This window comes from Loxodonta africana, chromosome 3, assembly GCF_030014295.1.
Source record: "Loxodonta africana isolate mLoxAfr1 chromosome 3, mLoxAfr1.hap2, whole genome shotgun sequence".
Classification (NCBI taxonomy): Eukaryota; Metazoa; Chordata; class Mammalia; order Proboscidea; family Elephantidae; genus Loxodonta; species Loxodonta africana.
In genome coordinates, this window is record NC_087344.1 from 52,935,924 (window position 1) to 52,963,022 (window position 27,099).

Consider the following 27,099-nt stretch of genomic DNA (forward strand, 5'->3'; position numbering starts at 1 on the left):
CAGAGTCACTCGTGGATTTGAACTACTGACCTTTTGGTTAGCAAGCAAGCACTTCATCACTGCACCACCAGGGCCCCTGGGTATAATACATGGTAGGTACTTAATAATTTGTTTAAAAAAATAGAATCAATTAAATACAGTGTAGGGGGAAGAATGTCACAAGCACTTAGAGCATACCGGCTCTGTTCTAAGTGCCTTTGCACGTGTTCGTTAATTCCAGCTTCCGTTCTCGGGAAAAGTCACTTATTAGATCAGCTGATTCACCAGCAATACAGGAAAAGTGTCCCACCAGCCCCACTCTGCCGTCCTAAGTCCACTATCTCGATTCTAGGAGAATCTAGGACTCTTCCCAGCGGAAAGACAAAGCCAGGGAGGGAAAGATGATCAGGGGCTGGAAAATGGCGTCGGGTGTGGAGAATGTGAACATGACTGGTTCAGCAAGCCCCGGTCATCAGAATTAAGGGGCCCACCAGAAGCTTGAAGAAGGGAATTTAGGAAAATAAAAGACCATCCCATTTTTCCCAGCAGGGAGGAAACATATGGCTCTCATTACCTGGAGAGGTGGTGAGGCTCAGACTAGAAATACATTTGCTCAGGAACAGCAGAGGCAATTCAGATACTCGACATCTGAAATTAATGTTCAGGAAAAGGAAGATTGCAGGACAGTGGGGGGAGGAGTCCAAAGAGCATTCATGGCTCTGGCATCTGTCAGGCATGGGTTCGAATCATGGTATCTACCTACTTACTCTGTGACGTTGGACACGATACCACTTCTCTCTGCGTCTCAGTTTCCTCGTCTATACGATAGGGAAAATGACAGTCTTATTGTTATATAATGCTATATTATAGCATGTTTTATATTATAATATTATTATATAACTTCCCTGGTGGCCCAAACAGTGAGATGCTTGACTACTAGCTGTAAGATTGGCGGTTCAAACCCACCCAGAAGCACCTCAGAAGACAGGCCCGGCGATCTGCTTCCAAAAGGTCACACAGCCTTGAAAACAGGGACCCTGTGACCCACGGGCAGGTATTATTCCACTCATTTATCAGATGGAGGAATTGATGCTCGGAGAAGCCAAGAGACCTTGTCCAATTTCACTTCAGACGCAGAGCCAAAACTAGAGCCTGGGGCTCCTAACTCCTGGCCCAGGCTATTTCTGCTGCCCTTATTCATACAGCGGATATCCCTTCCGCCACCCCCGGCACCTACCATGTGACCAGGTACCCCTTCAAGGAGCTCATAGCCAGGGAAGAAGACAAACAAATAAGTTATAATGTAGCATGAGATGAAGGAGTCCCTGGGTGATACAGATGGTTAAAAGCTCAGCACCAAAAAGCTGATGGTTAAAAGCTCAACCAAAAGGTTGACGGTTCAAATCCACCCAGAGGTGCCTCGGAAGAAAGATGTGGTGATCTGCTTCCAAAAGCTCACAGCCATTGAAAACCCTGTGGAGTGCAGTTCTACTCTGAAATACATGAGGTCACCACGAGTCAGAATCAACTCAATGGCAACTGGTTTGTTGGGTTTGTTTGTTTGTTTACCATGATATGGACAGAGAGGTGCACCCAGACAGATTTGGCCCTGGGAAGGTAGTGATGTACTGTCTGTACAGAGGTTGGGCAGTCAGGGCAGCCTGCCTGGCCGAGGTGGCATCTGAATGTAAAGTGTTTCTAGCTCTGCTTGTCCAGTGTATCTATTTCACTGGGCACTCATGTTGCACCAGCTCCAAGCTAAGCCCTTGAATTATCCCATGTCATCTTCCCAGCAGTCTTTTGAAGTGGGTATCACAGATGGGAAACCTCAGGCTCAGAGAGGTGTCATGATTTTCTGAGGGTCACACAACAAGTGAGTGGTAGAGCTAGACTTGAATATTTTGATCAGCCAGGCTTTGAAGCCTATACTTTTAAGTGTGTGCCAAACTGCTGATATTAGAAAGATGGATAGAGGTTTACCATGTGGACAGGAAAGGGAAGGACGTTCCAGGCAGAAGGAACAGCACAGGCAAAGACACAGAGCCAGGGACCAAAGGTTTGGCATCTCTACCCACCCCCAAATCCACGCCGATAAGCTCAGCATAGGGCAGGGCACTGAGTAGCTGTAAATACTTGTGCTGACTGTGGACGGCCCACATCCCAGCAGAGGCCCCAGGAGATGGCGCTTGAATGGCCTCACCTGGAAAGATGCATGCAGGGCACAGGGACAGTGAATGGGGCCCTTGCTCTGCCTGTGCTCAGCTTTCCAAAAACACAATTACTTGTCCTTTAGAGACGCTGTCAGTGTTGGTAAACTCCAGCCGTTAAACTGCATTATACTCATCTCTCCCGAAACCTTTGCAGTTATTAATGGTTTATTGATCGCAGCCCATTGCTGATGAGAGTAGGCCTCCTCCCCCCATCCCCCTCAGGTTCCTGCTATCTGCAGAAGGCCTTCTATCCAGCATGCAGATCAATGCCACTCAATTCTGGGGAAAGGAAGTCTCTGGGGCCACTTAATCTACTTTGCAAAGATGACAGGGAAGGCAAAAACTCAGATTAGGCGCTGAGCAGAGGTGGATTAGTTCAAATCTGAGCTGAAGACTGGATCTGACTAGGGGGTGGGGGCTGCACTGGGCTTCTAGCAAGGAGGGTGTTTTCTCCTGGTTCACACACACCGCAGCCTCCTGGAATGCTTCACTGCCCACTCACTTAAAACCCATCACCCACTTAATGAAATATTAATTGCGCACTTACTGTGATGGCAAACAGGAGCCTGGGTGGTGCAAGCAGTTTGCGATCATCTGCAAACCCAAAGGTTGGCGGTTCAAATCCACCCAGCAATGCCATGGAAGAAAAGCCTGGCGATCTGTTTCCATAAAGATTACAGCCAAGAAAACACTATGGAGAAGTTCTAATCTGTCACTCATGGGATCACCATGAGTCATGCTAGCCACGGGGACACACTGGTCTGCCAGGCGGTACCAACCCTTCCATCATGGAGCTTCTTGTAAGTGGTGGGGATAAAAAAAAAAAAGAACCAAACCCAGTGCCGTCAAGTTGATTCCTACTCATAGCGACCCTATAGGACAGAGTAGAACTGCCCCGTAGAGTTTCCAAGTAGCACCTGGCGCATTCGAGCTGCTGACCCTTTGGTTCGCAGCCGTAGCACTTAACCACTACTCCACCAGGGTTTCCAGTAGTGGGGATAAGATAGTGGGCATTAAATAGTCCCAACAAGAAACTTCAAGCGTATGGCCCCGGGACACACTTTTAGCTCAGTAATGAAGTCACTCCTGAGGTTCACCCTTAATCCAAAGATTAGACAGGTCCATAAAACAAAATGAAGCTAAAGAGGCACACCAGCCCAGGGGCAAGGACGAGAAGGCGGGAAGGGACAGGAAAACTAGTAGTAGGGAACCCAAGGTCAAGAAGGGACAGTGTCAACATGTTGTGGGGTTGTTAACCCCAGCGTCGTAAAACAACATGTGTACTGTTTAGCAAGGAGCTAGTTTGTTCTGTAAACCTTCTCCCAAAGTACAAAAAAAAAGTAGTCCTGGCAAGAGTAATTAAATTACAGTCTTTACAAGTTCTAAGGTCGCTATAAATCAGAATTGACTCGATGGCACGCAACAACAACAACAACAACTAAGAGGAAGGCATGAGGGCACCTACTGTATCAGTTAGCTATTGCCATGTAACAAACCATGCCAAACATTGATGGCTTAAAGCAGCAACCGTTGATTATTGCTCCTGAGTCTGGGGGTTGGCTGAGCTCTCTCCTATGTCTACTAGGATGGCCTCAGCTGGGATGGCTGCAGCCCCTCTCCACATGCTCTCAACCTCCAGCAGGCCTTTCAGAGGCTTATTTTCAGGGCAGAGGCAGGGGTTGGCCAAGAGAAACAGAGACACAGAAAGGGGCCTGTTAAGGCTTAGAACGTGAACAGCATCCCTTCTCCACATTGTTGTATTGCTAGGTGCTGTAGAATCGATTCCAAGTCATGGCAGCCCCATGTGTGCAGAGTGGAACTGCTCCATAGGGTTTTCAAGGCTTCGACCTTTCGGAAGCAGATCACCAGGCCTGTCTTCTTTTTTTTTTTTTTTGCAATTTTCACATCCATTTTATTAAAATAAGATCTGGCAACAGGCTGGACATACTGTTCTTTACTTTGCATTTTTCACTTTCCAATAAATGGTAAACATCTTTAAAAGTCAAAACATACACATGTAGCATGTTCTTTTTTTTGTATATATCCTTCTTTTTCATTGTAGTTTAGATGAAGATTTACAGAACAAACTAGTTTCTCATTAAACAGTTAGTACACACATTGTTCTCTGACATTGATTAAAAACCCCACGACATGTCAACACTCTCCCTTCCCAACCCTGGGTTCCCTATTACCATTTTCCTGCCTTCTAGTCCCTGCCCCAAGGCTGATGCACCCCTTTCATCTTGTTTTGTTCCATGGGCCTGTTCAGTCTTTGGCTGAAGGGTGAACCTCAGAAGTGGCCTCATTACTGAGCTGAAAGGATGTCTGGGGACCATACTCTCAGGGTTTCTCCAGACTCTCTTAGGCCAGCAAGTCCGTATTTTCTGAGTTAGAATTTTGTTCTACATTTTTCTCCAGCTCTGTCCGGGGCCCTCTATTGCGATCCCTGTCAGAGCAGTGAGTGGTGGTAGCTGGGCACCATCTAGTTGTACTGGACTCAGTCTGGTGGAGGCCGAGGTAGATGTGGTCCATTAGTCCTTTGGACTAGTCTTTCCCTTGTATCTTTAATTTTCTTCATTCTTCCTTGCTCCCGAAGGAGTGAGACCAGTGGAGTATCCTAGATGGCTGCTCACAGGCTTTTAAGACCCCAGACGCTACTCACCAAAGTAGAATGTAGAACATATTCTTCATAAACTATGTTACACCAATTGAGCTAGATGTTCCCTGAGACCATGGTCCCCACAGCACTCAGCTCAGAAATTCGGTCCTTCAGGGAGTTTGGATGTGTCTGTGGAGCTTCCATGACCTTGTCTTGTACAGGTTGTGCTGGCTTCCCCAAGTATTGTGCACTGTCTTACCCTTCACCAAAGTTACTGCTTATCTATTGTTTATTTAGTGTTTTTCCATCCCCACCCCTCCCCTCCCTGGTAGCCACCAAAGATTGTTTCTTTTTGTGTGTAAACCTTTTCATGAGTTTTTACAGTAGTGGTCTCATACAATATTTGTCCTTTCGTGATTGACTTATTCCACTCAGCATAATGCCCTCCAGATTCATCCACGTTATGAGATGCTTCACAGATTCGTTGTTGTTCTTTATCGTTGCGTAATACTCCATTGTGTGTGTGTACCACAGTTTATCCATTCATCTGTTGATGGGCATCTAGGTTGTTTCCATCTTTTGCCCTTTAATCATTATATAGTGCCCTTCTTTGTCTTTTATGGTGGATTTTGTTTTAAAGTCTATTTTATCTGAGATTAGTATTGTGACTCTTGCTCTCTTTTGGTAGTTATTTGCTTGATATTTTTTTTCCATCCTTTGATTTTTAATAAATTTATGTCTTTGTTTCTAAGTTGTGTCTCTTGTAGACAGCAAATTGATGGATCCTGTTTTTTTATCCATTCTGTCACTCTCTGTCTCTTTATGGGTGCATTTAGGCCATTTACATTCAATGTAATTATTGATAGGTGTGAGTTTATCACTGTCATTTTGTGGTGCTTTTTTCGTGGTGCTAACATTTTCTTTGTTCCTCTTTACTCTCCTGTGCTGAATTCCTTTTGTTTGTGGATTTCTTTTTCATTTCTTTTGTTTTTGTAGATTTTGTTTTTATTGAGACTTTATGTTTTTCTTTAAATCGAAAAGTAGGTTTGTTAACTTTCATTGTGGTTACCTTGAAATTTCCCCGTATCTTCCTAGGTTTGAACCAGTCTATTATTATCTGGTATTGCCTTGCCTTCCTCTCCATTAGAAAGTTCTATACCTACGTCGTTTATTCCCTTTTTTATTGTTCTGACGTTTTTGTCATATACAAATTAACCTCTCTGGTTCCCTATTGCAATCCTTTTGGTTTTGGATAGTCCTCGAGAGTTCATTTCCTAGGTTGGTATCTGGCTGGTACAATCTTGCATCCTAGATTCAGGCTGTGATTTGATGTTGTTTGTTCTCAGACAGAAGGACTCCCTTTAAATTCTTGTAGGTTTAGCTTGGTTTTTACATATTTCCTTAATTTCTGTTTATCTGGAAATGTCCTAATTTCACCATCATATTTGAACGAAAGTTTTGCAGGATGTTATTCGTGGTTGACAATTTTTTTTTCTTTCAAGGTTTCGTATATGTCATCCCATTGTCTTCTTGCCTGCATGGTTTCTGCCAAATAATCAGAGTTTAGTCTTATTGTTTCTCCTCTGTATATGACTTTTTGTTTTTCTCGAGCTGCTCTCAGGATTTTTTCTTTGTTTTTGGCTTTAATGAGTGCAATTATGATATGCCTTGGTGTTTTTATCTGGGGGTCTATCCTATATGGGGTTCACTGAGCTTTTTGGATGGTCAGCTTTTCATCATTCATGATATTAGGGAAGTTTTCTGTCAGCAATTCTTCAACGATCCTTTCTTTGTTTTCTATTTTCTCTCCCTGTTCTGCAACTCCGATCACTCACAAATTTTTGCTTTTGATTGTATCCCGCATAGCTCAGTATTTCCTCATTTTTCTTTGTTCTTTTTTATGATTTTTCCTCAAACAGAGTTGTATCCAAGTGTTTGTCTTCAATTTCACTGATCCTGTCTTCCATCATTTCAAACCTGCTCCTTAGCCCTTCTATGACACTGTCCATTTCTGAAATCTTGTTGTTTATCTTTTGGGTTTCTAATTGTTGCTTTTGTATGATTTCCAGTTGTGAGTTTATATTGGCATTTTGTTCCTATATTATTTTCCTGAATTCTTCCATTTTTTTGTCTGTATTTTCCATGAATTTGTCTGCCTTTTTCATAAATTTGTCTATTTTTCCCTGATTTTTGTCTGCTTTTTGCTTCAACTTTTGGATAGCTCTGAATATTAGAGATTTGAATTCCCTGTCAGGTAGTTCTAGTGCCTTTTCTTCTACTGGAAAGTGATCTGATGTTTTATTTTGGGTGCCTGCTGGAGCCATCCTGTCCTGTTTTTTTTATATGTTTTGATATTGTCTGCTGTCTTTGGGACATTCAGTAGTTTTTTGTTTGTTTCATTCTGGTTTTTTGTTTTATTTGGTTATGTCTGAGGAGGCGGTCTGTGCGTTCTTTGTTGTTTGCTCATCTGTAGTCATGATACTTTTCACCACCTTGTCCAATGGGCACGGCCAGTCACTCAGCTGTGGTGCAGCACAGTAGGTCCAGCAGGTGCTCTGTCTCCTGCTGGAAACTTCGTGAAGCTGCTTTCCCATACTCCTGTCCACCAATCTGCAATGTGGGTAGGGCGAATCCAGGCAGCATGGACGCTGCACTTCCCAGCCAGCCGAGCCACTGCAGCTAGCCAGGAAGCTCAGAGGTAGAGCAGCAGGGAGAGGATAGGGGGTGGGAAAGCATATAACACTGGTTACCAGGTGCTCTGTCTCCTGCTAGGAGCTCTGGGAAGCTGCTTGCCCATGCTCCCTGTCAGCCAGTCTCCAATAGGAGTCCAAGATGGTGAATCCGTGCTGCGTTAGCTGATAAGAACCTCAGCATGTAACTCTCCTCGCTCTGTGTCCTCTGTCAGTTTCTTATTCTGTTCAGCGTTTGACTGTGTTCTTTCTCTCTTCATTTGATACTTCAGGCTCCAGGAATGACGTATGTCTCTGTTTTACTTAGTGTTTTAGGTCTTTACTGTGGAGGGACAGCGTGGTGTTTCTGTCTAGGGGACCATGTTGGCCAGAAGACCTGCAGGCCTGTCTTCTGAAGCACCTCTGGGTGGGTTTGAATCACCAGCTTTCGGCTAGTAGTTGATTGCTTAACCATTTGAGCCAACCAGGGATTCTTCTCCACATACTATTGACCAAATCAAGTGGCAAGGCCAGCCCAGCAAGGGGGAGAAGACTGCGCCTTTTGATGGGAGGAGCTGTGAGGCACATCGCAAGGGATACAGGAAGGCTCTTAGGGGTGCCATCAGTTCAACTGATATACCACACCCATCTAGTCCAGGCATCTGGAGATGAAGTCCTTAAGAAAGTGACCTTTCCTTTGTAATTTGAATAATGAGTAGGATTTAGCCAGGGAAAGAAAGTGCAGTATTCCCAGGAAAGGAGAATATTGCAAACAAAAACCCCAAATCCAAAAGGGAGTTGGATAAAAGCAGTATGGGATCCTGGATTGGGTCCTGGAACAGAAAAAGGACTTCAGTGGAAAAATTAGTAAAATCCAGTGAAGTCTGGAGTTTAGTTAATGGTAATGTATCAGGTTTCTTAGCTTTGACCTGTACCACGGTAAGTGGGGCAGCAGTGGCTCAGTGGTAGAATTCTCGCCTTCTATGTAGGAGACCTGGGTTCAGTTCCCAGACAACGCACCTCATGCATAGCCACCACCCATCTGTCTGTGGAGGCTTCAGTGTTGCTATGAGGCTGAACATGTTACAGCAGAGCTTCCAGACTAAGAATGACGAGAAATAAAAAGCCTGATGTTCTACTTCTGAAAATCGGCCAATGAAACCCTATGGATCACAACAGCCCAGTCCACAACCAATCACGGGGATGGCACAGGACCAGGCAGCATTTCATTCAGTTGTGCGTGGGGTCACCATGAGTCAAGGCAGACTCGAAGGCAGCTAACAACAGCAATGTAAGACCTTAACAATAGGGAAAACCAGGTGAGAGGTATACAGGGATCTTCTGTATTATCTTTGAAACTTCTCTGTAAATTTAAAATTATTCCAAAAATAAAAAATTTATTGGGGAGAAAAAAAGCTTGGTGCATAGAAGGAATGGAAAGAAGACCATTGTGAGGGGAGCCAGGAAGGGGAGGGCGTGAGACTGTGGCCAGAGATGGGGAAGGAACCACTGCACTGGATTCTGGTCTTTATGTTAAGACAGAGAGAAGCCTTTGAAGGGCTTTGAGTAGGGGAGTAACATTAATGTGATTTGCATTTGAAAAGATCTGGTTTCTAAACGGACAGTAGATTGGGAGGGAGATCAAGCAGGCACAGAGAAACCTTAAACCATTGCTATTCCAGGTTAGGAGCGGTGGTGGCAATGGAGACAGTGAGAAACAGGTGGATTTGGGATGCACTTAGGAGGCACCGAAGACTTGGTCACTGATTGTATTTTGGGACTACAGAAACGGTGGCTTTCAAAGGGGGTGCCAAGGACTGTGACTTGGGTTAATGGTGGAGGGCAGGGCCATTCGTGGAGCTAAAGAACATCTGGCTGTAGAAATAGTCCTAAATGCGAAGCTGCCTTCTTTATAAGGCACCCAGCCAGGTGTCCCCTGAGCTGTCTTCTATACCACCTGTGTAGTGTCAACCCAAGCATACTGCTTATGTTACTGTCACCTGAGCATGTCATCAGTGTAGCAATTGCCTGAGCGTTCACCTGTGTTGCTATCACATAAACACATCTTCTGTGCATCCCACGTATGTGGCGTTTACCTGCACATATCACCTGTGTGTCAGCCTTGTCATTATTATCTTATTACATCACCTGGTAGCTGCCAGCTATGCATATCCCCTGAGCCTGTTTCTTTACAGTGCTGTCACCTGAGCTCATCACCTGCACACCTGTCACCTACGCAAGTCACCTAAACCAGTCATCTCTAAAACTGACACCTATGAATATCACCTAAATGTGTCATTCTGGGTGACTGTCATTCAGTAACCGTGCTGGCAGAGGCTAGTTTTTTCAGTCTGGCTGAGTTACAAACACAGAAAACAGTTCCCCGGAGGGGAGACGGAGCCCCTGCTGTTCGTACTGTCACAGTGCTTTTTGGTGCTCTTTCTTCCAAGAGCCATGAGTAGGTGTGTAGAGGGAGGCAGCATCCTCTCCAGGAAGTTTCCCAGATGAAAAGCTCCTCATTCTTTAAGGCCTTCAGTGACAGTCGGTAGACCAGATGTCAACCTCTGTGTATTCTATGTAAATGAAGGTGTTTGTTTATGCTAATGTCTGCTGGGTGATGGGGAGGGAAAGGCTGGCTCAGCTGCATCAGAGAGACTGGGAGCCCAGGTGTATGGGGGGCGAGGAGGCGGGAGGGAGGGATGGTGAGTCATAGGAAGGAGCTGGAAGACAAAGATGAGAGGGAGGGAAACAGCTAAAACAAGAAAAGAGTGAATCGGAGGTTAAATTGCTCAGTAGAAGCAGATGGAAGAGAGATGAAGCTGAGCTGAGTAGAGTGGGGAATATGTCCAGGAGGGGATGGGAGTGAAAAACACGATTGAAGGACCCTCCCTTCTCAGCAGGTGCCAGGGCTTAGACCACACCAGGGCCTGAGCTCTTAACCACCACCCTCTCTGTCCCCCAGTGGGGTAGGGTATCACCCAGTGAGGTGGAGTAGGGTGAGGTGCTTGGCATTTATCAGGGACCCTTTGAATATGGGAGTCCCTGGATGGTGCAAATGGTTAATATGCTTGGCTGCTAATGGAAAGGTTGGAGGTTCTAGTTCACCCAGAGGCACCTCGGAAGAAAGGCCTGGTGATCTGCTTCCAAAAAATCAGCCACCGAAACCCTTACGGAGCACAGTTTTGCTCTGACGCATATGGGGTCACCATGAGTCGGAATCAACTCAAGGGCAACTGGCCTTTTTACTGGTTTTCTGTGAACTTGAGTTTCTTCCTCTGGTTTTATGTAGCTTGAGAACCTTTAAGACCCAAATAGAGATCCCAGTTCCTCTAAGTTGTGGCCAGAATAAGCCCCGCCAGCCCCATAATTAGACCCAGAGCCGGCTGGAACTTACCAGAGGACACACAAGTTTCCTGGAAGCAAAGCCCACTCTTCCTTGTCCAAACTGCCCAGAACCCACTTGCAGGAATTTCCTCTCTCCACAAGGCCACACACGATGAAGGAACAAGTAATGATCCCTCTGTTCCTTTGGGTGCCACTGTCCTGCTTACAGAGGTCTTACAAGGACATCATTGCATTTAAGCCTCACCGCAACTCTGTAAAGTATCAGCCTCATTTTTTTAGATTAAAAAAATGGAGGCTCTGAGAGGTAGCCTGACTTGCCCAAGGTCACACAGCTAATAAACAGCAGGGGCTGGATTTGAACTTGGTTCTCTGGACTCTTTACTATTTGTGATGTGACATCAAGTCGATTCTAACTCATAGTGACCCTAGAACTGTCCCATAGGGTTTTCTAGGCTGCAATCTTTACAGAAGCAGATTGCCAGGTCTCTTCTCCTATGGAGCAGCTGATGGGTTCAAACTGCTGACCTTCCCTTAGCAACCAAGTGCTTAACCATTGCACCACCAGGGTGCCTTCTTTTTACTATTCCAGGGAGGAAAGAGCTGCCCTGTGGGTGTTTTCTATGGGAAGAGAGAACAACATACCAACTCATTTTTGCAGTCAGCTCCTATAGGCCCTATAGAAGGATCTAGAACAGGAATTGCCACACTATAGCCTGTGGGCCAAATCCAGCCCGTCTCCTGTGTTTGTGCAGCCTGTAAACTAAGCTTTTTTTTTTTTTTTTTTACATTTTAAAATGGTTGAAAAAATCAAAAGAAAAATGATATTTCTTGGCATGTGAAATTCAAATTTCAATGTCCATAAATAACATTTTATTGGGACACAGCCATACTGATTCATTTATGGAGTATACGGCTGCCTTCATGCCCAACGGCAGAGTTGGATAGTTGTGACAGAGACCATATGGCCTGCAAAGCCTAAAATACCTACTACCTGATCTTTTAGAGGAAAAGTCTAGAAGAAGGTTGAGGAGGCCTTTCCCCTGCTCGCAGACCCTCCTCAAAGAAGCCCTCCTTCTACCTCAGGCACTGCCGACCGCTTCCTGCTCTGTGCTCTGGTAAAAACAAACAAAAAGCCCAAACCAGTTACTTTCTAGGGATTCCAACTCATGGCGACCCCATGTGTGTCAGAGCAGAACAGTGCTCCAGAGGGTTTTCAGTGACTGATTTTTTGGAAGGAGATCGCCAGGCCTTTCTTCTTAGGTGTCTCTGGGTGGAGTCGAACCTCCAACCTTTCAGTAAGCAGCAAGCGCATTAACTGTTTGTACCACCCAGGGACTCCATGCTCTGATAAGTGGCTCGTTTTTCCTTGTGAGTCTGGAGCACTGATCAACCTCTCAACCTCCTTGTCCCCTGGAATGTGGGCTCCTCCTTGGAGACAGGAATTTAGTTTCTTCTCAGTGTCCAGGGCTGGGCATAAAATGGCAGCACATAGTGTGAAAAGAAGAACTCAAATCCTGGCTCTTACCAGCTGTACTAGGGGGTGAGGGATACAATTACGCCCCCTCTCCAAGCTTCAGTTTCCTCACGTATGAAATGGGAACAGCGATCCCTCCTGGATTGGGGGTAGGGTGGGAAGGTCATGAGGAGTGAGTGAGGCAATGCACTGGGTGACAGTTCTGAGCCAGAGCCACGTGCCAGTTGCAGTGCTAAGTGCCTAACACCTCAACCACGTCATTGTCACAGCACCCCTAGGAGTGGGCACCATTGCCGCCCTTAGTTCATGGAAGCTGAAAGGTTAAAGACCACGTCCACCACCCACAGCTAGCTCAGACTGAGGGACAGCTGAACACGGAGCCCACGCCCTTACTCCTCCTCCCAGAACAGCACACAGACGTGTGGTCAGTCATAATAAGTGGTGAATGTAGGCTGAGCCAGAGGGGCTTGAGGTTGGTTCCCTGGAGCATTGTCACCTTCCGGCCCCAGAGTGACGTCCCTCCTCCTGCTCCTCTTCCTTCCCTCAGGCTGCCGGAGGTCCGGATCTCAGACAACGGTCCCTACGAGTGCCACGTGGGCATCTACGACCGAGCCACTAGAGAGAAGGTGGTCCTGGCCTCAGGAAACATATTCCTCAACGTCATGGGTGAGTGCAAGGCCCCCAGCCCTGGCCAGTGTGTGAGGAGCTGTGTGTGTGTATGTGAGTATGTGCATGTGTGTGCATGTGTGCATGCGTGTGTATGCGTGTGTGTACATGCATGCATGTATGTGTGCATGTGTGAATCCATCCATGCATGTGTGTGTGCGTGTGTGTATCCATGCAGGTGTTCGTGTGTGTACATGCAGGCGTGTGTGTGTGTGTGTGTGTATCCATGCATGTGTGTGTGCAAGCCCAGTACAGGATCTGCCTTGGGACCACCCACCACAATGCCTATTGTGTTGGCAGGGGGCCCTCTTCTCCTTTCCCACCCCTGCCCTCAAGGGGCAAGGAGGCCAGCCATGCCGAGATGTGACCATTGTGGCCTTGTCATCCCAGGACCTTCTCCCATGTGCACTGACCTCATGGCGGCAGGGGCCATGCCCTTGTCACTGGGTCCTCTGGGCTTGGTACCGGACTGGACCCTGGAGGGGCTCATGGACATTGATGAAAACGAAGGGGAACTGAAGAAGTGATGGGAGCTGGTACAGCCTCTCAGCCTCAGTGTCCACTTCTTAGGATGGGGATGGGATAGAGACCTAGTGGGTCATTCATAGGCCATCCAGCTCCAGGCTCTTTGATCCAGTAAGGGCACAGGGTGGGAGGTATTGGGCAGTGTGTATGAGCACATTTCCCAGGCTGAAGCCCAAAGCCATGTTTGTAGAAACATCAATGGGGAGGAGAATGTGCAGGGAGGAGGGTAGGAGGAAGGATGAGCCACTCCACGAGCCCCTGGGGGAGTCTAAGACAGGATCTCAACAGGACACATACCTGGCTGCAGAGAAAAGGACTCTGCCCCTCAGCCGGCTGTGTCCTCCCTACACCCCTGGCCCTTCCAGGACATGGAAGGACCAGGTGATGAGCAGGAAAGTGCACTGGGCTGGGCAGCAGGGCTCCTGGCTCTATCTCTGGCTGGCTGTGTCCTTGGGCGAGTCAACCCCCACCCCAGCCTCAGTTTCCCCATTTGTAAAACAAGGGTATTGCACCAAGTGATCTCAGAAGCCCCTGTCAGTTCTGGCATTCTTGTCGGACGGGCTCTTTGACTCAGGTGCAGCTCTGCTGCCTGGAGTTCAAGGGACTTGGCCTTGACTCAGGCTCCCGGCTCTCTGATTTTATTGTCAAATGGCATTTACCAGGGAAACAAGGCTTGGCGTCCTCAGGCAATCAATGAAAGCAGAAAGGCCTCGTTGCAAGCCGCTGCTTCTGGGGAAATTGAAAACCTCCAAAGGCCAGGCCCCTGGAGGGACATCGATTCCCTCAGTGGCAGCATGTGGTGCGTCCTGGCTTCCTGGCGGAGCTGTGACCACGGCAACAGTGGAGTCTGTGCCGGGAATGGGTCAGGGCAGCAGGTGGCATGGCTGGGGTAACTACCCTCTCAGAGTTACTCACTCACCGACCAACTGGCTCCCCTAATACATGAACAGGACACAACCTTGGTCACACCAGGGAACCCAGCAAAGGACAAAACTCAGTTTCTTCAATCAAGGGGCTCCCAGTTTGATGAGGAAAAGAGACAGGTACTCACTCATTTATTCATCAAATATGGATTGAGCACCTACTGTGTGCCAGGTACTGGACACACAGTTTTGAACAGGACAAAGTCCTTTGTCTTTAGGGGGTTTACTCCCTGGTGCATGAGGCAGACATAAAACACGTACAGAGATAAATCAGTGGAATGATTATGGCCAGTGACAAATACTGGGGAGAAAATGGAGCAGGGTAATTGGATCGAGTGACTACAGGTGTTGGGGAGTGGGGGCTGGGATAAAGCTCCCGGAGGCTGCTATGCTAAGTGCTTTATATACATTGTGTCATTTAGTCCTCACAGGCAACTCAAGGGTTGTTTTTGTTGGTTGCAATTGAGTGGATTCTGACTCTTGGCAACCCCATGTGATACAGAGTAGAGCTCCTCCATAGGGTTTTCTGTATTGTAATACAGAAACAGATCACCTGGCCTTTTCTCCTCCGTACTGATGATTTGATTTGAACCATAAACCTTTAGGTTAGCAGTTAAGCACAAACTGTTTGCACCACCTGGGGATCTAACCCAAGGGTAGGTACCAAGATTAGTATCCCCATTCTGTAGATGCAGAAATGGAGGCACAGAGAAAGCAAGGAACTTGCCTAAGGTCACACAGCCAGGAATTAGTAGACCTGGGATTCAAACCCAGGCCCATCTGGTCATAAAATCTTCCTGTGACGCCAGGCTGCCCAGTGTTAAGGTCAGAACCTAGGCATCCTGACCCGCAGGCCAGCTCTCCTGCGTTGCTGGAGGCTGTGTAGATGCTGAGGCTTCACTCTGTGGTGCCTTTGAGCAAGGCCGGTGCCCTCCAAAGCCACCTCCTCCTTGAAGTCCTCACTCGCTATTGATTCACCAAAGGACCCTGAGCAAGCTACTCTCCTCCTCTGGGCCTCAGTTTCGCCATCCGTACAATGAGGGGGTTGGATCAGATAATCCTAAAGCTCCCTCCCAATGCTGACACTTGTGACTCTGTTACCCTTAGGCAGGGAAACTGAGGCACAGAGAGGTCTCCTGGGACCAACCTGGTGGCACGGCTGGCCTGGTGGTCTCTGTTGATCTAGGTGCTGTGCTCCATGCACGCACAGCCCCTCTCCCTGCCCTGTGGCACTGCCGGCCAAGACTGCTCCCTTCTTCCTGTCTTGCTTTCTGGGGATCAGGGCACCACCAGATGGGAAGCAGCCCCCAGAGACCAGAGACCAGGGCACGGGAATGGCAAGCAGCTGCTGTGACCCTACTTACCAAGCTGCCTGACGGGACTCAGCAGACTATGGAGGAGGCTGAGGCTGCTGGAAGGTCACAGGGAGGGGCAGGCCCAGGATGCCACCCCCACTCTGGTGCCCCCAGCTGCAAAGTAGCAGGTTAAGTAAGGCTCTGAGTTCTAGAAATTCAGGGTATCCAGGGCTAGGACTGCCTGGAACAGGACCTATACACTGGTGGCACAGTGGTTAAGAGCTCGCCTGCAAACCAAAGCTTCTACCAGTTAGTTGCTCCTTAGAAACCCTATGGGGCAGTGTTATTCTGTCCGACAGGGTCGCTGTGAGTCGAAATCAACTTGACAGCAATGGGTTTCACATCTTCCCATTCCAGTTCTCTCTCCCTACCCCACGGGCCGACACACCCATGCCCCCGATGCCAAAGAGGCCAACACCACAGCTAACAAGTATCCATCTCTGGTGTGTGCCTGACAGTGCCCAAGCGTCTGGCTTCAGCTGTGTTAGCTCAGAATCCCCGAGACAACTCTGGGACCTGGCGGCTGTTATGGTCTCCATTACACAGACGAGGGGCCAGGGCTTAGGGAGGGGAAGTGACATATCTGGGCCATAGCAGCCATCTGAAGCCAATGCCTGTTGTCTGAACCAATGGTTCTCAAACTTGAGCAGGCATCAGACCAGCCTGGAGGGCTTGTTAAAACAGATTCCAGGGCCCCACCGCCAGAGCTCCGATTCAGAAGGTCTCAGGTGGAGTCCAAGAATTTGCGCTTCTCACAAAATCCCAGGAGATGCTGATGCTGCTACTTCCAGGACTCCACTTTGAGAACCACTGGTCTACACCTCTGGGTATTTCCAAAAATACTACTACTGTACCTGTGCCTATATCTGCATCAATATCAAAATCTATCTACAGCCATATCTATATTCTTCTCCATGTACGAATGTATTTCTCCTTCCTTTCTCCAATTTTCACCTCGCTTTACCCTAGACATGGCAGGAGGCCCTATCCCTTTAGCATAGAAGTTAAGGACATACAGGCTTTGGTCTTAAATCCGAGCTCCACCATTGTGACCCTGGGTTTATTAGCCTCCCCAGGCTTCAGTTTCCCCATGTGTAAAATAGGGATAAGGGGTGTCTACCTCCTAGGGTGGTTGAAAAGATGAAATCTGATAAGGTTTGCAAACAGCCCAACATGTGGCACAGCTGAAGGGGTCTGTTAGTTGGATTTCATTGTTTTCATTGTCGTTGTCTCCAGCCTGCCTCTCCTGGGCACAGTTGTGGCTGCCTCTCCATTGCTCCTGGTTCTACCCCAGGGTGGAGACATCTTGTCCATTTATTTGTGACTTCAAGGAACCTTAAGCCAGTCTGAGAAATAAATGTCCCAGGGATCACAGCTTCACGTAACCCGGCTCCCTGGGCGTGGGCCCCATTTCTGCCCTGTTTCTGGGTATGGCAGGGGCAGCTGGCTTTGCCGACTCATCCTCCTCTGGGCCTCCTCCCCAAAGATGCATCTAGGAAAGGAGTCGGGGTATGTCAACAACTGTGATAATGATAGGGACACCTCACGCTTGCCCAATTTGTGCCAATCCCAGAGTGCTTTCATGTCTAGCATGTCACCCAATCTGTACAACAGCCCCACAAGGACAGTATTACTATTACCTCCAATTCGCGGAGGAGGCACCTGAAGATCAGGCAGGGGAAAGGACTTGCTTGGGGCCCCACAGGGCTGTGGATGTCCCTGCCCTTAGTGGTATGGATTCCATGGCTCACCAAGATCCAGAATAGGGGCGGGGGTGGGGTTTGAGGTAGGAGAGGCAGTTGAGCTGAGTATGTGAGAACCCCCCTTAGTCTAACCCGTAGGGTATTTCCCATATATAATCCTGTAATCCAGTGGCCCTATCAGCCTGAGAGGCAGGATCTTTATTGTGCCCATTGCATAGATGAGACAATAGAGGCTCAGAGAGGAAAGCGCCTTCCTTGGCTAAGGTCTGGAGGATTAAATGAGATAACTCATAGAGTGTTCTTGTTCTTAGCTGCTGTTGAGTCAGTTCCAACTCATAACAACCCTATATACAACAGAACGAAACACCGTCCGGTCCTGTCCTGCACCATCCTCGCAATCATTGCTATATTGGAGCCCCTTGTTACAGCCACTGTGTCAATCCATCTCGTCGAGGGTCTTCCTCTTTTTTGCTGACCCTGCACCTTACCAAGTATGATGTCTTTCTCCAGGGACTGACCCCCCTGATAACATGTCCAAAGTACATGAGACAGTGTCTCTCCATTCTTGCTTCGAAGGAGCACTCTCTCTGTACTTCTTCTAAGACAGATTTGTTCATTCTTCTCACAGTCAATGGTATCTTCTATATTCTTCACCAATGCTATAATTCCAAGGCACCAATTTTTCTTTGGTCTTCCTTATTCATCGTCCAACTTTGGCATATGAAAAAAAATATATATGAGGCAATTGAAAATACCATGGCTTGGGTCAGGCACATCTTAGTCTTCAAAGTAACAACTTCGCTTTTTAACACTTTAAAGAGGTCTTTTGCAGCAGATTTGCCCAATGCAGTATGTCATTTGATTTCTTGACTGCTGCTTGCATGGGCATTGGTTGTGGATCCAAGTAAAATGAAATCCTTGACAACTTCCATCTTTTCTCCATTTGTCATGATGATGCTTATTGGTCCAGTTGTGAGGATTTGTGTTTTCTTTACGTTGAGGTGTGATCCATACTGAAGGCTGTGGTCTTTGACCTCCATCAGTATGTCCTTCAAGTCCTCTTTGCTTTCAGCAAGCAAGGTTGTGTCATCTGCATATCGCAGGTTGTTAATGAGTCTTCCTCCAATCCTGTTGCTACATTCTTCTTCATATAGTCTACCTTCTCGGATTATTTGCTCAGCATACAGACCGAATAAGTATTATGAAAGGATACAACCCCGACGCACATGTTTCCTGACTTTAATCCACGCATTATCCCCTTGTTCTGTTCAAAAGACTGCCTCTTCATCTGTGTACAGGTTCCTCATGAGCACAATTAAGTGCTCTGGAATTTCTATTCTTACCAATGTTATCAATAATTTGTTATGATCCACACGGTCGAATGCCCTTGTATAGTCAATAAAACACAGGTAAACATCTTTCTGGCATTCTCTGCTTTCAGCCGAGATTCATCTGATATCAGCAATGATATCCTTCGTCCATGTCCTCTTCTGAATCTGGCTTGAATTTCTGGCAGTTCCCTGTCAACGTACTGCTGCCAACCTTTTGGTTAGCAGTCGAGCATTTTAACCACTGTGCCACCAGGGCTTCTCAACCTATAGAATAGAATGCTCTTAGCCCACTGCCTGTCACAATCTGAGTGCTTAATCAATAATGTCTCCAATGACAAATAGTAATCATGTCAATCAAATTCAAGCACAATGAGAAAGGTTAAAAAAAAAAAGGTGTCAACCCCTCGCCCCCATCCATCACCTTCTCCTTCAAATGTATTTCAAGGCAGCTCTAAATAATGAACATATACTCGTACTTTGGCTTGCTGTGAGATTACATAGACCCATTCTTACTCATATGCAAAGACCCTCCCTCCCAGTGAGCGGAGGTCATTGAAGCCTGGGGTCTCCTTTGTGCCAGAAGGAACTGCTAAGGACTGTGGCAGCTAACAGTAGGGCAAGACAGCCCCCCATATGGGGGTCAGGGAAGCCTCTCGGGGCAGCAGGGAGGAGGGAGAGCCAAGGAGCAGCACGGCCCAGCCCCCGCCTGTGTGGAACGTGGTTCTGTGCAAAGCGGCCCCCAGTCTGCTGTCTCTGTATCTGCACCAGCCTGTTTCCAACGTGGCTGTTTCCAGAGGCCTCCGGTGAAGATCAAAATGCAAGTGTGGCTGTAATTTCACGCCTATAACATCTTGCTATATGGTGGGAAAGACATTTGGGAGCCCTGTGGGTGACACCGAGGGTGTGTGCCGCACACAGTCATTAAAATGTTTTTATCCGCGCTGCAGATAAATTGTAAGCCAATTTGAAAGTTGTGTGCTGGGCCCCAGGAACGCATTATACACAGTCACGGAAGGATTGCAGAGGAAATTCTTGGGGGTACAGGTTATCTGGGCGCAGGAGAGCATGTTAAGGGTGCGACGTTACAATCAATTAAATGTTATGAGGGCCAAACACCCCCACTCCTGCCCCCACTGCAACCAAAAGGTGCTGCTCTTCCATTTCTCCCAGAATGCCAGGGGCAGCATTTCAGATGGTAGCCCTGCCACCCAGTGGGGCCCTTACAGCCCAGTAGCTAATGATCAAGGCCAAATTCCATCAGGCTCCTGCTGAATGCCAGGCACTGTGCTGAGTGTTCAATCCACAGCTAGTCATGAGAGCCTCACAGAGCCCTTGGAGGTAGGAGTTGTCATACCCATTTTACAGATGAGGAAATTGAGATTCTGCGAGGCTAAAGGACTTACCCATGTGAGTGACAGAGCTGGGATTCCCACCCAGCAATGCCTGAGCCCAAAATTGGTGTTTCTTATGGCAACACTGGGCTTCCAAGGAAGACTTGGCACAAAGGCTGCTAGTAAGGCAAATGTCAAGTGAACACTGTCAGAGCAGAGAGTGTGAGGACCTCATTAATGCTGAGCACTAACTAGGACCCTGGATGGTGCAAATAGTTAACAAGCTTGGCTGCTAACTGAAAGATTGGAGGTTTGAGTCCACCCAGAGGCACCTTGGAAGAAAGACCTGGTAATTTACCTCTGAAAAATTGGCCACTGAAACCTGATGGAGTACAGTCCTATTCTGACACGAGTCAAAATCAACTCGATGGCAACTGGTTGGTAGGTATGAATTGCTATCCCGTTGTGGTTTTGACTTGCATTTCCATGATGGCTAATGATGCTAAGCATCTTTTCATGTACTTTTTTGGTCATTTGTGTATCTTCTTTGGAGAAATTTCTATTCACATCCTTTGCACTTTTAATTGGGTAATTTGTCTTCGTGTTACTGAGTTGTAAGGGCTCTTCATATATATTTTTAGATACATGATTTGCAAATATTTTCTCCTATTATGTGGGCTGTGTTTTCACTTTCTTGATGTTATCCTTTGAAGCATAAAACTTTTAATTTTGATGAAATCCAATTTATTTATTTTTTGTTTTATCACTTGTGTCTTTGGTGGCATATCTAAGAAGGCTTTCCTAACCCAAGGTCCCAAAGATTTACTCCTGTATTTTCTTTTAAGAGTTTTATAGTTTTAGTTCTCACATTTTGGTCTATGATCCATTGAATTAATTTTCATATATGGTGTGAGGTAGGGGTCCAACTTCATTGCTTTGCATTAGGATATCCGGTTGTTCCAGAACCCTTTGTTGACCAGTTTCTTCTTTCCCCATTGAGTTGTCCTGGCATCTTTGTCAAAAATCAGTTGACCAGAAATGTGAAGGTTTATTTCCGAACTCTCAGTTCTATTCCATTGATGTATGTGTCTATCCTAATATACGTCTAGTGCTTTTTTAAACCATCTGGCCACCACTAGTCTGGCTTTGTTACTCCCCAGGTACAAGACCTTGGGCAATGAGTTCATACGAAGTTCTCCTGTGGTCAGTTCCTCAGCCCTTCCAATTGAAGGACACTCATGCTGGGGCTTTTGAGGGCTCCCTGAGGAAAAGAGGGTGCAGAAGATCCTGGGGGCTGATGGAGGTTGAGCTTACTTCCATGAGGTCACGCAAAAACCTAGGATGTCCAGGGACCTGGATCCCTGCCTTTTAAGACCAGATTCTTGAATCCAGTTCTTTTGACTCCCAGCCTAGTGTTCCTTTCTTAAAACAGGAGCAAATTTCTCAGAATGGATACTTAAGATATGGAGGACCTCTCTTGACTGGGGAAGGAGAAATGCCTATGGTTCCAAATGGGATGGGGAGAGCTGAGGACTGAGGATAGATCCTTCCCCCTCAACATTCTGCTGATGTTCCTACCCAAAACCAAACCCATGGTAGTCAAATTAATTCCTGACTCATAGTGGCCCTGTAGGACAGAGTAGAACTGCCCTATAGGGTTTCCAAGGCTATAAATCTTTTTTTTGTGTGTGTGCTTTAAGTGAAAGTTTGCAAATCAATTCAGTCTCTCATACTAAAATTTATATACACCTTGCTATGTACTCCTAATCGGTCTCCCCTAATGAGACAGCACACTCTTTCTCTCCACCATGTATTCCCCGTGTCCATTCACCCAGCTTGTGTCCCCCTCTGCTTTCTCAACTCCCCTCCAGACAGAAGCTGCCCACATGGTCTCATGTGTCTACTCAAGCCAAGAAGCTCACTTCTCACCAGTACCATTTTCTATTTTATAGTCCAGTCTAATCCCTGTCTGAAGAGTTGGCTTTGGGAATGGTTCCTGTCTTGGGCTAACAGAAGATCTGGGGACCATGACCTCCCCTTCTAGTCTCAGTCAGACCATTAAGTCTGGCCTTTTTAAGGGAATTCGAGGCCTGCATCCCACTGCTCTCCTGCTCCATCAGGGATTCTCTGTTGTGTTCCCTGTCAGGGCAGTCATCGGTTGTAGCCAGGCATCATCTAGGTTTTCTGGTCTCAGGCTGATGTAGTCTCTGATTTATATGGCTCTTTCTGTCTCTCGGGCTCATAATTACCTTGTATCTTTGGTGTTCTTCATTCTCCTTTGCTCCAGGTGGGTTGAGACCAATTGATGCACCTTAGATGGCTGCTTGCTAGCGTTTAAGACCCCAGACACCACTCACCAAAGTGGGATGCAGAATATTTTCCTAATAGATTTTATTATAAGGCTGCAAATCTTTACAGAAGCAGGCTGCTATATCTTTCTCTGGCAGAGCAACTGCTGGGTTTGAACTGCAAACCTTTCAGTTAGCAGCAGGGCACTAAACTACTGCACCACCAGGGATCTTTGATGCTCCTACTGAAAGCAAAAACCTGCTGCCATCAAGTCGATTCTGACTCACAGTGACCCTACAGGACAGGGTAGAACTGACCCATAGAATTTCCAAGAAGCACCTGGTGGATTTGAACTGTCGACCTTTTGATTAGCAGCCATGGCTCTTAACCACTACACCTCCAGGGTTTCCTATGTTCCTATAGGCCTGAGCAACATACGAGAAACACCGTTCTGCTTCTCAGAAAGACGCCAGTAGGAAAGCAGGGTGCAACTTGCAGAATTCCCTTTCAGGAAGACTGCTCATGCCCAGGACAGCTGTGGGGGATGGGTGTCTCCCAGGGGGAACTAGTGCATGAGTTTTGTTCAGGGCAGTCCAGGGGGAAGGTTAGGTCAGTGGATGGAGGCTGCTGGTCTGAGAATCCTTAGGGGTCCCCAGGCAGGAATGCTGGGAGTTGCAGCCCTCTCCACACTCCAGAACGCCTGCTGGGTTGAAAATGATCAGCTCATTCCTCTCTTGGAATGCATGAGCCCCCTGCTGGACTTGGGCTAATTACATTAACTGGCCACAGGCCACTGCAGTGGCTGCGGACTCCAGGAAGAATCCACTGCTCTGTGGAGGAGGCGGGGTGGGTTGGGATCCAGGCCAGAGCTGCAGAGGGTTCCTAGGGCCCTGAGGAGGAAGAGGCGTGAACCCAAATGTCCACCTCCCACCTCGGGAGTCCCCAGGGTCCTGAGGACCAAGCTTGGGCTGCTTTTACTCCCCAAGCCAACGTCTGGGCCGACCCACCTCCAAGCCCTCTCCCTGCTGCCTTTCTCCTCTCTCTTGGTGAGTGTCAAGATTGACCAAGGTCCTCCAAGTCAAATACAGGAGGAGCCTGGATAATCCCCAATTGGAGAATTACCCATTAAATTAGGTTGATTGTAGCCAAAGTTTACCTCCTTAGAGAGTTGAGGAGTAGTTAAGAATATAGGTTTTGGATTCAGACATGAATTTTAAACCCAGTTGTGCAACGAATAGTGATAAGAGCAGCTGATGTTTGTTGAACATTTACTATAAGCTAGGCACTGTTCTAACTGCTTTACACCTGTTATCTCATTCAATTGTCCTCTAAGGTAGGTTCTGCTCTTACCAGAAAACCAGCTGATGTCAAATCAACTCTGACTTATGGCGTCCCTACGCATGTCAGAGTACAGCTGTGCTCCATAGGGTTGAGGTTCTATTATTACGCCCCCATTTTACAGTTGTGAAAACAGAGACGTTAAAGGATTTACCCAAAGGCATGAGTTTAGTAAAGAAAGAACTAGAGATACTAGGATACTAGGATTCAAATCCTGGCAGCCTGGCTCCAGAGCCCACAGGCCTAACCACTAGGCTACACTGCTCAAATCGAAGCATGACCTGCAGCCTGTTTTTCTGTCTGTTAAGTTGGGGTTACGGTAGCACCTCCCCCATGATTTTGCTGGGGGATGAAATATGATAGCCATGTAAGGAGCATTATCCCTAGCTCAAGGTGAGTGCTCATGAAAAGGGTTTTTGTTATTGCTAGTTACCATTGAGTTGGCCCCTGACCAGTGGTGACCAGATTGGTTGCAGTTCAGACCATTGTGATCCACTGGGTTTTCATTTTCAGATGTAGATCACCAGGCCTTTCTTCCTAGTCCTAGTCTAGAAGCTCTGCTGAAACCTGTTCAGCATCATAGCAACACACAAGCCTCCACTGAGAGATGGCTGATGACTGAGCATGAGGTGCTTTGGCTGGGAATGGAACCCAGGTCCCCAGCATGGAAGGTGAGAATTCTTCCATTGTGTCACCAATGCCTCGTCTGTTCTTATTTCCCAGGCTTTTGGCCCTAACCCTTACCTGTGAAGTCAACAGGGCTGGGGATGGGCTCAGAGCTGCGGAGGTGACAATGTCCCAGCAGAAGCCCTCTAAGCCAAGCAGTGGCAACAATGGACCCCTAGCCTAGATAATGGCAAAGGAAATCAGAAAAGAGAATGGGGTTGGGCAGCCCTGAGTCCAGTCCCACTCCTTCACTCTCTCGCTGTGACTTTTCCTCTCTGAGCCTCGGTTTCCTAATCTGGAAACTGGGGTAATAAGTGTTCCTGCCTCATAAGGTGATTGTGAGGCATGTACATGATGGTTCCTTGAAGCACATCATGAGTGCTCGGCCTGGGTCTGCTGGCATCACTATTAGGGCCAGATGGGCAGTCAGAGGCAGAGAGAATGGGAGCCAGCCCAGGGCTCAGGCAGCAAGCACAGAGTCTGGACATGTGAGGCATTTCCAGGGAGAAGGCTCAGGACTTGAGGACCAATTGGGAAGATGGGAACAGATGTGAGAGACATAACAGGGCTGGCACCGGATGGAGATGGCCTTTTGAGAAGGAACCAACAGAGCCACGTGATCTCACTCAGCAGCCAGTGACCACAGCAAATGGGCCACTTGGGGTGGAGAGTCCAGGGCAGCAGGCCTGAGGACCTCTGCAGACCTCTTCCCTGCTGGCTGGAGCTTCTGGGGAGGGGGGCATCTAGCTGGGCATCTGGGGCCCTGAGACAGCTGGCTGGGCTGGGCTAGCCATAAGCTGGCCAGAGGCAGGGCTGCAGCCCGAGGGCCAAGGCAAGAGTGGCCAGGGTCCTCCAAGCTGGGCCTAAGAGGAGCTTGGAGACTGCCATCTTGAGTGCCTGGACTTGGCCAGGAACCTGGATGAAGGACGGCCACTCTGCGTGCCTGCTGCCCATGAGCCTCCCAGCTGGCAGAGGTCGCTGGCTGAGAGCCATTTCAGAGAGGGGCCAGACAGATGGGCGTGGGGCTCGGAGGGGCACTTTGGAGTTGACTGGGTCATCTAGCAAGGACAGCCACTTTCCAGCTTCAGCCTCAAAGGCCTGAATGCTGACCACCTCCTGGATAGGCTTCTAGAATCCTCCCTCCTCTTTCTGATCACGGCCCTGCAGAGCAGAAGTGCCCTTGACTACAGCCCACAGTGCACCGGGCCACAGGCCTCGCACATTCCATTAGCTAGCCTTTAAATCCCTTACAAACTCAGAGGCAGGCCCTATGATGTCCCATTTACAAGTGAGGTAACTACAGACAGCTCAGAGAGGTTAGGGGACTTGCCCAAGGCCCCATGGTAAGGGGCTGGGGCTAGGATTTGAGCTAAGGTCTGCTGGAAACCAGAGCTCACGACTTTTCCGTTGCATGAGGGTGCCAGGAAGACAGATGAACATCCCTCTTTTCTGAGTGTGGGCAATATGGCCACTACTCTAGGCTCCGAATCAATGTCCTCAGCCGGGAGATAAGTTGCCAGGCCTCCTCTCAACAAGGACAACATGGAATATTTGGGCTGCACAGTCATCTGGCCCTTCTGACAATCCCGTGAAGCTAGAAGAGCAGGGATCGTTATACCCATTTTACAGAGGGGGAAACTGAGTCTGCTAATAAAGGGAAGGCTGGGATTTGAACCTGGACACTGTGATTGCCACTCTGCCTCTTTGGGGACCAGAAGCCCAGAGGTGGGAATGGAGGCAAGGCTACTGAAGTACATGTTGGGTGTGACTTGAAAGCCACTTAACCTCTCCGATCCATTGCTGTGACTAGAGGAATCAGATTTAGGCAACACACGCTTTTTGTGGATCTCGTCCCTGGGGCCACAGAGGTGACCATCACCATCCCTTCCTCAAGGGAACGTGGTGTCTAGTGAAGGGGGGGAACAGACAGACCATCTGTTCACATTTATTTATAAGCACCTATTATGTGCTTGGCTACTAACCAAAAGGTTGGCAGTTCGAATCTACTAAGAGTACCTTGGAAGAAAGGCCTGGCCGTCTACTCTTGAAAGGTCACAGCCATTAAAACCCTATGAGGCACGGTTCTACTCTGAAGCACATGGGGTTGCAATCCGTAAACTGGTTTGGTTGGGTTTTGTTTTGTGTTGTTTTTAATGTGCCTGCTGTGAAGAAAGGGCTGAGAGGCTGACAGCACTCCCATTTCCCTCTAGATGGTCACAGGGGGTTGAGATTCATTAACACAGGCAGCCAGGACATCATGATAAAAGCAGTAAATTTGTACATACTGGGTGCCAGACATTGCTCCAAACACTTTAAATATATTCATTCAAGCCTCACACCCCCAAGAGGTAGGTACTTATTATTTCCATTTTAATAAATGAAGAAACTAAGGCCCAGAAGGGTTAAGTAATTTTCCCAAGGTCACACAGCTAGCGAGTGGCAGAGCTTGTTTTCAAACCTAGGTGGCCTGGGTCCAGAGCCTCCATTCAGCTTCTCACAAAATAGCCCATCACGCCCACCAGAGCCAAGCTGAAGAGACTCATCTGCTCTCTTGAATTGTCCAGGCAGGTGTCTGCAGCCCCCCCGAGGCCCTCACAACTCCCTGGACCTTCCACGTCTCACCTACCAGGGCTCGCTTCTTGTTCCAGGCTTGCCTTTCCCCACAGCCCAGCCATCCCTCTTGGCTCCAGCCTCAG

The 27,099-nt window shown here is 47.8% G+C and overlaps 1 protein-coding gene across 1 annotated transcript in view; it reads left to right on the top strand.

Annotated features, from left to right (window-relative positions):
* IGSF21 (immunoglobin superfamily member 21) overlaps positions 1 to 27,099 on the top strand; it is a 354,878-nt gene that overhangs the window by 293,913 nt on the left and 33,866 nt on the right. The window contains exon 4 of the mRNA XM_010593063.2: positions 12,824 to 12,942. Within this exon, the coding sequence (XP_010591365.2) occupies positions 12,824 to 12,942 (119 nt within the window). The remainder of the gene's footprint in view (positions 1 to 12,823; positions 12,943 to 27,099) is intronic.